The following is a 13,463-nucleotide window of genomic DNA, read 5'->3' on the forward strand; positions in this document are numbered from 1 at the left end:
CTCAGGTCCCTTTTAAAACAGAAAAATAAAAACCCTGAGGTTTCCCAGGGGCTATTTGTATTTCTATTCGCAAACTATCTGAACCAAGGTGTCCACCAAAATGAGATACATGCTCAAAGCCATGGCAACAGGACAACTAGATAGAGAATATTCTGGGATACTATGCCTATTTTAATATATATTCCCTGGTTACCTCAAGAAGGTTAGTAGCTGGACACCATGTGTGTATTAAAGTGCAGTATTTGAAGTAATTCACTACAGAATAAGTGAATCAAATATTATAAAAATATTTCCACAAAATTTTTAATTGTTTAAAAATTCACCGGGAAAATTTCAAATTAGGCATCACATATGTGTATGTGAGCAGTTCCTTTAGGGATATAAACATTTTTAAAAGTCAAAACAATAAGGTGACATAGATCAATAGACAACTGGCAAATCAAGTTCAAAGTTAGCTTAAATCACAAGTTGCCATCTGACTGGGAAACATCTGCCTACTACATCATCTCTCCAGAAAAGGTACAGGCCTACATCAGTAAGGGTTCTAACTTAACACAGTTCTCCCGAGTTTCATTTACATGCACTAATCAAGTCCAGCAAATCAACAATCTCACAGGTATTAACACTTTATGGCGATATAATTTATAACATTTGTTTTTTCTTACATTTTAAAAGTATCCTCAAGTTACAATAAAAAAAAAATCAGTTTCCAGTATGACTTTAATTCTTAATTACACTGGAACGTTTTTGCATTTTAGAAAGTATCATCCATACTATTGCTTAGAGTTTACCGCTCTGAAATTTACTGAGAACGCCGAGCACTACCTTCCATGCTTTAAATATGCTTAAAGCGCAGGAGCAACGTGGAATTGCGGCATCCCAGAATGCAGTGACAATGGCTAACATCACAAAAGAAGCCCTTGGTGCTGGCGGTTCTGAGAGCACGTGAACACATCTGCCCAAGAGGAAAAAAAGGCCTCTAAATTGGGTAAGTTAAGATTTTGAAATTAGGAGGATTTTCAGCATAAAGAAACCCTTGTGATCTGATTTAATACTGGCAGTGTCTTGCTAAGGCCATGTGACCAATATTTTAGCAAAGAAAAAAAAAAGCCAAGGTAATTTTATAGTAGCAATAGTTTCTTTTTTTATTTTAATATACTTTAGGAAACAATATACAAAGCTGAGCCTTCCCGCCATTCCCAGGTAACAGCAGGAAGCTCTGATTACACAAATGTAGCGTGTTGTGATGCTGAGAACAGCAGTCAGCACCAGACCGGAACAGTGAGCTACAGCACAGACACCCTCCAAATGAAACGGCATCAACAGCAAGACAGGTAAACCAGGGGTTAACAAATGACAACCGCTTGGGAAGTGACTTCATCATTCTTGTTGAATTTCATATTTCATTAAATATTCTTATACACAATTTCCTGTTAATCGCTTTAAACAAAACCTCCCTTAAGGAATTACTTCAATTAAGTATAAATGTTCAACAAGAATAGTTCTGACAAAGAATCCCCAGGTAGTTCAAATTCTAATATGCATTGACCGAAGGTAAAGAAAAATAACAATTTGTGTTTGTTTTAACATGTTTATTATAACAGATACAATTCACATCTGACTAGCTGTTTCCTCTTCCCCCACGACCATGTTCATTGGGCCATTTCCTTATATTTGAGCCATCAGTGTACTTTCAGCACACATGCCCAGCAGTACTTTTAAGTCCATTCTTACAGGGTGCAAATGGATTTAATAATTTACACAAACAAGTGGGTTATGCTCAATCACTGCAGTTTTACGCTACTGTACACAGGAATGCAAAGGGTACAGAAAAGTGCCATGGCAACAGTGCCTTAAGAAAGGAGAGGAAGAGGAGCCTTAAAAAGTGGATAAAATCAGGTGAAGGATTCCAGAGGGAGATGGAGCACACGGGAAATGAAAACATTTCTCTGCAAAACAAACGGCGAAGCACTGCTCTTGATCAGGGGCAAGTGTGGAAACCGCTGCTTCATGGTATTTTGTACTCTGCCCATATGGTTCAAAATTGTATCCTCAGACACAGATCGCCTGGCGCTTGCACTGAATCTTTTGAAAATGCAAGATTTCTGAATGATAAATTAACCCCCCAAATTTTTCTTTAAAAAAGCTAATTTTGCAGACAGGTTTACATGTAAAAGGCTAGGTATTCAGCCACCTCAGCACTGATTAGTTTTGGATGTCTAAGCTCTGTTACACATGGCTTCCCATGGCTTCACTCTACAAAACATATTTACAACGTGAAGAATACATCTACAAGAAATCTACATTTCAAGGGTTTTACAAATCCATCTTGTATCTTTCCCCTGAATTGAATCTCACAGACCCCCACCCCTTGTCATCTCCTTTGCCCAGCTTAACGGTCCAAAGTCTACTTAAATGCAGCTCAAAAGTGTTAAGACTGGGTAACAGATTTACAGTCCTGTTCTCAACACCACGTGCAATTATTCACATCTTCACACCATGAAGGAATTCTGATTTTTTAGCTTTTCGAGTTCCTTAATTTGTTGTCTCAAAAATAGTATCCTGAAAAATAAGAGAGGGCGTTAGAACCCACGTGGTCACTATAAACGCTACAGAAAAACCAGGCTTTCAACTATAAAGATAGCTTTACAAAGAAAATGAGTAACTACTAGTTAAGATGAAGTAATTTAAAACTGGTTAGTCTAGTTAGGACAAAATCACCATTTGAAAACATTACATATATTAAAGTATCAGGATGACAAAAGTTAGAAGGTTTCCTAGTTTTCTAAAACCCGTTCTCAATAATTAGTTTGAATATAATGACTGACTTAAAAGGTAACTGTTCACTGTATCATCACCAGACACAAAAGGCAGCAGATAACATGAGATAAACTTACACTGCATGTTTTCTGGACCACAATATAGTAAGCCTAGAATTAACGAGCGGCAAGAGGCTAATTGTTTCTGAAGAACAATTCTCAACATAAATGTAGGTTCATAAAAATGGAGCAAAGTCCAACTGACATGCATATCTAAAACAAAAACTAAAACACAAATTCCACAGCTGACTCGATTTCCATGAACTTTGTTAACACTGTTCCTCTCTGACCCCTTTCTTCTGTGAACTATGACGGTTACTGCTTTGATATAGCATGGTATCTGTGTACAGTCAAACATGATACATGACACGTGACTGATACGATACCTGACTGCTTCAGTAAGCTGCTCTAACGAGTATCGCCTGCCTAGCAAGCCAAAATAAAGTTAAGTTTTATGTACGTCAGAACTACTTTCAGAGCAATCCTAGAGTAGAAAATTCCCAACTGATATTCAACAAGTACCTCCAGACATTTCAGTAGTTGAAAGGTTAGATAAAAACTCACTTTTCCAAGTTTACTATAAATCCCAACTTGGCATTTATTAAATTTTTGTGATTTCATGACAAGATTAACTCTACTTATTGACCCAGTCACTCAATATAGACAGGAAGTGAAGCCAATGAAAGTTAAGTCCTCGATTTTGTAATAGGCATTAAAAAAAATATCTATACTATTTAACACGATATAGAAATCCTACTTGAGTAAGATACTAGATTAAGAAATATGAGACAGAGTTTAAGTGAAAACAATTAAAGAAAGCAGATATATATCATTAAACTTCCTGGACAACTAAATTCTTAATGTAATTGCCAAGGGATCTATCGATGCTGCGAGGACAATGTCAACAGCGATTTGAATTTCAACTGAAGTATGTACCCTCAGCAAGAGAGCGCTGCCCTCAGTCGAACAGGGGGCTCCTGGTAACTCGCTGCTGTCAACACCCCGCTTTTCAAATGAAACATTACTGGTACCGTATACTGTCATAACGCAAGAGAAAAAGTCCAATAATGAAGCATTTACCATGGATGAAGAGAAATAAAATCTAGATGCCACTACCATTCGCCAGGAATACTATTAAATTATGAAAACACAGTTTACAGTATCATGGAATGTGATGTATCAAAGAACTTTAAATTTCAGAAATGAAATTCGACTTACGTTCTTTAGTCCAATTTAAGATCTAATTATTTTAAGATATATAATTTTTAGCATTACCTAAAAAAAACAGAAAAAAATTCATTTCAGTGAAAGGCTTACCTTTGCTCTCGCAAAGTTGCTTGAATTTCACATACTCGGACTAAAGATCTTAAATTTTTTAATTCAGTACAGATTTCCGACATATGAACGCTTCCCATGTTATGGGCTTCCTCTCGCAATCTCGATGCCTATAATTAAAGAAATGAAAATCTCATGAAATATAAGTCATATTCACATACAAAAAATAAAACATTAAATTTGAGTTTAACTTTATACCAAGATTACAAAATAAATCTTTTCCTTTAAATCCACAAAAATGCTCATGAATCTAAGGGGGAAAACGATTCTGTTTTAAAGAACTGTCTCTAATGGTGGAAGGTGTTCATTTTAAGATTTCCCCTTCAGGTTTCCTTGGGAGGATAGTATTTCCCATCTCACAGTAGTTCAGTGCTGGGACAGAAGGACTCATGATTTGTGGTTAAATAAAGATGCTGGATCAGCCAAAGTGAAGTTCAGGTATTAACACTGATAAAAGGGCCTACTGTATCCCTGTATCAAGAGATACACAATGCATTTCCGTGAACTTACAGAACATTTCAGATGGTTAGTCATGTGATAAAAGGGAAAAGCCAACGGCAGTGACTGCAATGTCCTAAGGTCCCTCATCCCAAAGCAGAAGTGTTTCCTAACTCCAGTAGCTAGTCTGGAGGGACAGACAGCTGAACCTTGAGCAACAGATCTGAACTGTGCAGGTCCACTTACACGTGGACTTTCTTCAATAAACACCACGGTACTACACGATCCACGCTTGTCTGAACCTGCGGATGACGGACTCCGGATATGGAGGGCTGACTATAAACCATACTCGGATTTTCGACTACGTGGAGGGCTGGCCTCCCAGCCCCTGAGTTGTTCAAGGGTCAACTGCACTAACAGGTTCTAAAACTATCAGAGTAGCCGGCTGAGTAGAAAAAGCACAACGGCTCTGAGTCATAACACTGCAGTAACTGCGTGACCCTAGTATAAATCTACTTGGTCTTAAAGGCCTCATTAGTAAAATGGAAAACTCATTATCTGCACTGCTTAGTAGTTTTAGAAAGTGGAGAAAACAAACATAAAGCACTTAGCACAGAGCTAAATGCTGAGCACTTGATAATGGGGGCTATACTGATAATTAAAATATTTTATGTGAAAGCACAAAAAGTTACCTCACAAACATCCACATCAAATATTTTATAGAGGGACCACAGACCATCTAACTGGAACATTTTTTTTTTTTTTTTTTTTTGCAGTACACAGGCCTCTCACTGTTGTGGCCTCTCCCGTTGCGGAGTACAGGCTCCGGACGCGCAGGCCCAGCGGCCATGACTCAGGGGCCCAGCCGCTCCGCGGCATGTGGGATCTTCCCGGACCGGGGCACAAACCCGTGTCCCCTGCATCGGCAGGCGGACTCTCAACCACTGCGCCACCAGGGAAGCCCTAACTGGAACATTTTATAGAGGGACCACAGACCAGCTAACTGGAACATTTTATAGAGGGACCACAGACCATCTAACTGGAAATTCGTTGCTTTAAATACAGCTTGAATCCACTGGTCCAGATTGGATTTTCTCCAGGTAGAATTAAGCTGCCAGTCACCCGCAGGTGAAACACCTGCTGGATCACGTGACATACCTGCTTCTCAGCATGATCTGCAGGCCATCCTTGAACATGTTTGATGAGACTTTCATTGAAGTGTGCTGCTAGCGTAGGTGTTAATGAACACGCAGGACGGGCAGATGAATTCTGTGGTACAGCTGTTGCATTTGATGCGTTACTACTAGAAGTATGATTTGGACCAGGTGACGGACTTCTCTGGCTACTAGAAGAGAAAACACTGTTGAATGTGTAGTATGTTTACAAGTGGTCTCTGGGTATCCTAGACACTGTCTGTCAATACCTTTCATTAATTTAAAGGTACACAAATTCCTAACAAAAATTTATTATTTTAACATCAAATAAATAGAACTTAAAATCCGACGTATACTTATATCGTGTATTCCTAATACACTTTTGGGGGGTTAAAAGAGCCCCTTTAACATTAACGTCAGAGTTATCAGTACTCTCCCAAATTTGACAGCAGAACCTGTTGACTTTGTATACTACAAACACTAACGAGAATGTAACTAAGCAATGGTCACATCTGAACAGTTGTAGATATAAGGCACATTATTCTATCTTAAGTACATGAAGATATGGAGGGGGAAAAAGTACACTGCCTCTGACTGTTTAATATCAGAATAAAGTGCTGAATCAGAGGGTGAAATAATGTGAAACAAAAAACTTTTAATTGCAAAACAATGAATGAGTTTAGTGGCAAAATAAGACCAAAAAAAGCAACACTCTGAGGTTGCTTATCTTCTTCTGAAACTATATGGCTTGGGCTAGGATTCGGGGATATAAATAATCACCCAAGTTGATTTCCTACCTGCTTCACATCAGTTATTTCCAAAAACTAAGTCTCCCAAAGGATGAAGCGTTTTCACCACTGAGGATATTTACAATTATACTGCAGCCTCTAATGCCAATTTAAAAAAAGAATTTCCCCCAAATGTTCTGAGCAATGGCAACACTGCTGCAGTAGATAGCTTCCCAAAGTGATCATTTTGAAGGGAACAACTCTCATGTGGATGTATATGCTCTGAAATGCTTGTTTAGAAAACAACAATAAAAACAACAGTTGAATTATGTTGCCACCTCATAACAAGAAATAAAAATAGGAAAATCAATCAAATTAAAATCATTTAAAGTTAATTAACAAAGAAAACCGACAACACAATACAGCTCTGTATCTGACAAGCAATCCGTACAGGGTCAGAGTTGAGGCTATTATTAGGAAAGACACACACACCAGTTGTAAAATACTGGCCCAACTTTTAGATGTGAGATATTTGGCTTTATCAATACATTCAAATCTAAAACTGCTATCAGGAGGTTAAAAATGGTATCATTTCCAACTAATGAAGTAGTATAAAATCACGTGCCCTCTGCAAGTATCACATATTACTACCCCCCCATCACAGTTCACCAAGTAAAATTCTAAAGAAAGAGCCACTTTCTTCAAATTAACCCAGGATTCATTACTAGAGACAATCTACTTATTGTAGTAAGATTTGCCTTTGTAAATTTTGTAATCCACAAAACTATGGTTAAGCTATTCACGGATTCTTCCAAGATCAAGTTCTACTACATATATATATATAAAATAATATCCAAACAGTATGGCAATGTGCCACATTAAGGAAAAAACAACGTGGCCTCAACACGCCGCAGCAACTTACTGTGAGCGCTGAAGACTTCGAGGAGAGGCAGGTTCATGACCCTGCTGCTTGTCAGCAGGCACAGGCTGCTGCGTGGCTGATTGGGAAACTGGTCCTTGCTTAACTACCGGCGTACTAACCTGAAACATCAAACTCTGGTGAGACAAGGCTTTGCCACAGAGACAAAAAGCATGAAAACTAGATAAGAACGAAAAGTTCTACCAATGAAATTATTTCTATTATTATTCTATTATCTTCCCAATTATTTCTATTCAGTGATTTTTAAGGTAACAAGAGTAGTCCTAACTGTCCTTACCTAATAAGATTAGTATTAGAAGTCCTTACCTAATAAGATCAGTATAAGTGATACAGCCACATTCAATTGTGTTAAACTATTGTCATTTAGGGCCGAAATCCACATACTCCTCTAAGTCTAGTTAGTAATCTTAAACACTTTATATAATCTAGAGGTTTAAAGAAGTAGAATCAAATGAGTTTCCAAAGGTCATGTAGTTAGAAGAAAGTCAAGTTCTGAGACTTAGATCTAATTTCATAAAACAGCCCTGGGCCAAAAAATTACTTAGCAAACCAGCATAAGAAACTAGTTCTCCTGATTTTGAGCCCAGTTTTCTTTCCAGTACACTATAATACCTCTTTTGATTTACTGTTATTCCTGTATCAATAAAAATAAATATGTTACCACATCATACAAATACAGCTGCTCAAATTTCAACCACATACGAAGAGAATGTACACACCGGTCTATCAGAGAATGAGCTACGGCCCATACACAATTCAACTGGAGTGGGCTTCAAAGAGATGTCACCCTATACAGGCAGACCAAGAGGTCCATGACTACAGTGGGGACACATATATTAGGGTGGCCAAAAAGTTCATTTGGGTTTTTCTGTAAGATGTTATGAAAAACCCGAACGAACCCTTTGGCCAACCTAGTATGATTCACATTCAGATACGACAGGGAGAAAACAAGGAGTCAAAAATGGAAGCCCGAAATTAAGGCACGAAGGCAGACGGAGGCACCTGTGATTAAGTCACACCGTTCAGCAGCAGAGGCTGTTATGGGGGGGGATAATTAATATCGCCCCAAACAACTCTGGTTAGCACTGCTACTTCTGAATATAGAAGAGTATGTTCTTTTATAAAGAATTTTTTTGTGAGATCAAATGTCCACTTACTTTTAAAAACAACTTGTAAGTTTTTAATGCAAAAACTCAGAGCCACCTGCTTAAAAGGATTTGAAGTGACAATGTTAGGACCGACGGTAAACCCAACACTGCCACTCATGTCACGTACTCCTAGAACACCACCGCAAGATGAGCTGTAAGCTCTAAGAATAAGGTCTCTTTTGCTAAAACTCACCTTTTAATTCTTCTCCCATCAAAATACAGGCAAACAAGAACTGCACAAAAAACTAACAACTGTAACTCAAAATTTAAAAACTTAATCTAGACTGACTCCAAAACACACACAGACAAATGGCTGATGTAGGGAATGTAGGGAAGATGAGCCAATAGAATAGAAGACCTGAGAGCCGGCCCACCATCGATTTCAAGCTGTTTCAGTACATTTTTATTTTCAAGCTTCTGCTTATGATTTTATTTTTTTGCGGTACGCGGGCCTCTCACTGTTGTGGCCTCTCCCACTGCGGAGCACAGGCTCCGGACGCGCAGGCTCAGCGGCCATGGCTCATGGGCCCAGCCGCTCCGCGGCATGTGGGATCTTCCCAGACCGGGCACAAAGCCGTGTCGCCTGCATCGGCAGGCGGACTCTCAACCACTGCACTGCCAGGGAAGCCCTTATGATTTTATTTGAATAAAGAGTTCTTTGGCATGCAAGTTTCAAACAGCCCACTGTTTTACAACTAAAAAGAATTTCCTCCTATAGTTACCAGTAAGAGTTAATAAAAAAAAAAAATTAAACCTGTACATTCCAACTTCCAAACAGCTCAAGTTTTACTGGTGGTATGCTACAAAGCAAAGAATGAGTGTGACTGGGAACCGCTTATGAATTTGTGCGTAAGACTCAAAGGATGTAATATAAAATTGGCAGTAGCATGGTAAGGTCCTGTTCACAGTCCAGTAAGAATAGAAACCAGCAACTTTCTAACCGTGCTCTGAGGAGCCAGCCATACGCGATTTCGCTGGGAAAACCAGGCAGTGTAGCTTAGTATTAATGAAATGGGTTCTGTGCTCAGAAAGGCCTAGGTCTCAAAATCTGACTTGACCACAAACATCAGACTTAACGGAAGATTTCATTTTCTATTAAATGAAGCAAATAGTAGCTGATGTGAAAATTAATAAAATATATATAAAGCTCTCAGCACAGAAACTGACTCATTTCTATAATTTGTAGACAGATGGATGCACCTAGAGTCTGTCATACAGAGTGAAGTCAGTCAGAAAGAGAAAGACAAATACCATATGCTAATGCATATATACGTAATCTAAAAAAAAAAAAAATGGTTCTCAAAAACCTAGGGGCAGGACAGGAATAAAGACACAGACGTAGAGAATGGACTTGAGGACACGGCGAGGGGGAAGGGTAAGCTGGGATGAAGTGAGAGTGGCATGGACGTATATACACTACCAAATGTAAAATAGATAGCTAGTGGGAAGCAGCTGCATAGCACAGGGAGATCAGCTCGGTGCTTTGTGACCCCCTAGAGGGGTGGGATAGGGAGGGTGGGAGGGAGACGCAAGAGGGAGGGGATATGGGGATATATGTGTACATAAAGCTGATTCACTTTGTTATAAAGTAGAAACTAACACACCACTGTGAAGCAATTACACTCCCATAAAGATGTTAAAAAAAAAAAAAAGTATGGAGAAAATCACTGGAAAACATGTTCTGATATCTCAGTCTAAAACTTCTACAAGTATTAAGACTCAATTAGTATACCTTCTTTGGTATAATATTAAGACTCAATTAGGATACCTTCTTTATCCACAAAGCCAATGAAGAGAAGAGAACCAGTGTATATAAGTGGCCCGATGCAATTCCCTCCTCCAAGCCATCAACTGAGAGTCTAACCTGAACCTATTCTCACTCACCTGTCATTCATCCCACCACTACCTCATTCCCAAAAGAGAGCTTTTTCTCCAATATTCTAAAACATTATGAAACTTGCTTTAACCAGAAGCGGTGTCTTTCCCAGTTTCCCTCAAGGGCGACATACCTTGGGCTGTGATGAAACAGGAGGAGTACTAGCCAAAGGCTTGACAGGGACTGCGTTCGTCTGAGGTGTGCTTATTCTCGGAGACACATAGGATCTCGGGGATGACGCGTCAGACGTCAAAGACATCGGAGACTGATTAGACGGCTGGGCTGTGAAGGGTGAAGTAAACCAAAAGCCGCTGTAGTGCATGTGCAGGAGATCTGCACGTCTCTCCACGCGCCCCACAGCCCCAGAGAGAACAGCTATCTGAAGAAGTCAGCATCTAAGCACTCGCTGGGGTCACACTGACCAAATGAGCTGCTGAGCGAGACCGGCACACCCAGTGCGGCCCCCACTGCGTCTGAGAACGCACTCACCAGAAGGCCTCACCTCGCCCTCGCTGCCTCCTCCTCACCCTACGAGGAGGCCTGGCCGTCCCCTCAGGCCCCCGCCCCTCGAGGCCGCCCAAGGGCTGGTGGCCCTCATGCGCTGCGCCAGTAGGCCAGACACTCCTGCTGCTTCGGCGGCTTTCGGCACCGGGGCTGGGGGCAAGCCAGGCAACCCTTCCATTCCCCACGTGCTCCTTCGTGCCCCGTCCCCGCTGGGCTCCTGCACGGGGAAGAGGGCTGGCTAACTCAAGGCAGGGCTTGCGCGTTTCTGCATCCTCTGGTCAAAACCCATCTAACACCAACTTGAAGCAAACTTCAACTCTTAAAACAGATCCAGCGATTCGCAAAGATTGAGGCTATATCATAGTTTACTTTAGCTTTGGAGTAAAATATCTCACTAACGACTTAAATGCTGAATTAAATATAGATTATATTGCAGATATGATGGCAACAGTGCAAGATATATGTCAAAAGCTTGTTTCATCTAGAAAGGTAAAGAAAAATACTACTTGTATACAGCAGTGTTAAAAAATCAAAATAAAATCAATATCATAGCTACGCTCTCTTCAAAGACTAAAGAAAAATCTGCTACGAATCCCACCTGCCCCCACCAAGACACAATTCTAGAGGCATCTAAGAGTATAAGTACCTTGTGTAGAGAGCTGAGCAGCTTGAGAGATCAGAGAAGTCATGTTGAAAGCAGATGGTCCAGCAGTGAGAAACTTATGAATGATAGACTGCAATGAGGCTTGGGTCACAGCTGCTGTAAGAACTATAAACATATTACATCTTAAATTCAAATAAAAACACAGTGGCATACGTGGTATTAGTTACAACTTGAAAACTCAAAAGGAACCCAGAAAAAATCTGGAGTGTTTCCATACTAGAATTCCCAAAATAAAAGTCTAGAAGATAGGAGTAATACAATGAGCCTAGAGATGTGAAATGATCTGAGGCAAAGGCAAAGAAGTTTAGTGGGTTTACATAATAAAACAGTAGAGTTTCCTTTACAGTAAAGTTTAGGTGTCCAGTTAAAGGAAACTCCTCTACGAGACTTTTAAAACAGCAAAGAGTATTCACCGGAACTTCTGATTATACCAGAAACCTATCCGTACACAGGCAACGTACTTAGTACATTACTTGGAATTAACTAGGTAAACAGCAGTTATTTCATCCGAATGCATCCTTACACCAGCTGAGCACTCAAACCCTACATCAACACCCACCCACAACAAGCTTTCAAAATGGATATTAAAAGCTGGGTACTTTGGAATACCATGTATTTCTGAAGCATAAGATCTTTTATTATTGACATTTGCTTAGGCTATCATTTCTTCAAAATGTTTAAAAGCCCCACTTTGCCCAGTAAAATGTTTACCTATCAAACAACAAATACAGAAATGCTGAAGAGAATAAGAATGGAAGATTAATGACCAACTAGCCTAAGATAGCTCCACTTTTAGGGTAAAGGAAGAACTTAACCACTTATGTGGAAGTGTACACACACAGAAAATTTTATAATGTCCATAAGGCTTAATGTTTCAATCTGAATGGTTTACGGATTAAAAACTACATCCACTTTTATTCAGACTTCTTTGAGGTGGCTGCCCAAATACTTTAGTGGTACACTGAAAAGCCAAGTTGGAATTAACAATGCAATTAACTAGGAAAAATAGCATAATGTTATCCATTACTTCCCTTCTCAAAAGTGTGTAAGTAGTTTAAGAACTACCTGAATTCCTATTCTTAGTAATTAGCATATTTTAAATATTCCAAATAATCATTTACCGATGTACATGAGATTGCTTGAACTATGTTAGAAACCAGGTGTTTCCATATCAGTTTTAGCAAATATTCTTTTTTCTGTTTTCACTTAAAAAGAAAAAAAACATTCGCCATATATATTAAGCTGATGGAACAGTTATCTCCAGTAACTACCAGGTACGCAGCAAGTCTTGAAAAATACACAGAAAATCCAAGTATTGCTAATTCAATTATAGTAACAAATTAAGCTATGGGGGATATAAACTCCAAAGCATGAAGTTCAAATGTGAATTTCAAAACAAAACAAGACCATTCCTATACTGGGGATTTTACTAATTACATAATTTTGCACAACGCAGCGAACTTTGTAGAAATTATCACAATGAGAATTTACCTTCATTTATCTTGGATATGTCCACATTAGAATTATTGAGTTGCAGCGTGGCTTGCAAAGCAGGAAGCAACTGTCTGAGCAGATTTGGGTCCTGCAGTAATGGAGGTATTGGTGACTGTGGGACAGGAGAGACAGGCATTGCTGAAGCAGAGGCTGGAGGGGCAGGCGTGGGGTTCAGTCCAGAGGCAGAAGACGTGGAAGGAGTTGTGCAAGAGTGTGACACCGATTTGTCTCCTGATGTAGATTCTAAATAAAAAGGAGATAATAAAGCTGAAAAACATTACTTCAATAGAGGAAACTGGAACCAACATCAAACAAGCAACACCCACGTGGCAGGCACCTAACTCAAGTAAGCTCATTTAGTAT

General features: G+C 39.5%; 1 protein-coding gene and 1 long non-coding RNA gene across 7 annotated transcripts in view; both read right to left on the reverse strand.

Moving 5' to 3' along the window:
• Positions 1 to 1,119: 1,119 nt before the first annotated feature.
• WAC (WW domain containing adaptor with coiled-coil) overlaps positions 1,120 to 13,463 on the reverse strand; it is an 84,161-nt gene continuing 71,817 nt past the window's right edge. For 3 of the 6 annotated variants that reach the window (XM_067705651.1, XM_067705661.1, XM_067705622.1), the window contains 7 exons: positions 13,098 to 13,343; positions 11,589 to 11,711; positions 10,572 to 10,720; positions 7,397 to 7,515; positions 5,751 to 5,952; positions 4,137 to 4,264; positions 1,120 to 2,562 (listed from right to left, as the gene is read on the reverse strand). In XM_067705651.1, the coding sequence (XP_067561752.1) occupies positions 2,493 to 2,562; positions 4,137 to 4,264; positions 5,751 to 5,952; positions 7,397 to 7,515; positions 10,572 to 10,720; positions 11,589 to 11,711; positions 13,098 to 13,343 (1,037 nt within the window). In that variant the 3' untranslated portion in view covers positions 1,120 to 2,492. The remainder of the gene's footprint in view (positions 2,563 to 4,136; positions 4,265 to 5,750; positions 5,953 to 7,396; positions 7,516 to 10,571; positions 10,721 to 11,588; positions 11,712 to 13,097; positions 13,344 to 13,463) is intronic. The other 3 variants (XM_067705671.1, XM_067705632.1, XM_067705642.1) reach the window with 2 other exon arrangements.
• LOC137206689 (uncharacterized) lies at positions 9,841 to 10,559 on the reverse strand. Its single transcript, XR_010934801.1, has 2 exons — positions 10,331 to 10,559; positions 9,841 to 10,294 (listed from the first exon to the last, which is right to left on the reverse strand). It is a non-coding gene; the product is annotated as an uncharacterized lncRNA (long non-coding RNA).

The sequence above is a fragment of the Pseudorca crassidens genome, chromosome 1 (genome assembly GCF_039906515.1).
Source record: "Pseudorca crassidens isolate mPseCra1 chromosome 1, mPseCra1.hap1, whole genome shotgun sequence".
Taxonomy (NCBI): Eukaryota; Metazoa; Chordata; class Mammalia; order Artiodactyla; family Delphinidae; genus Pseudorca; species Pseudorca crassidens.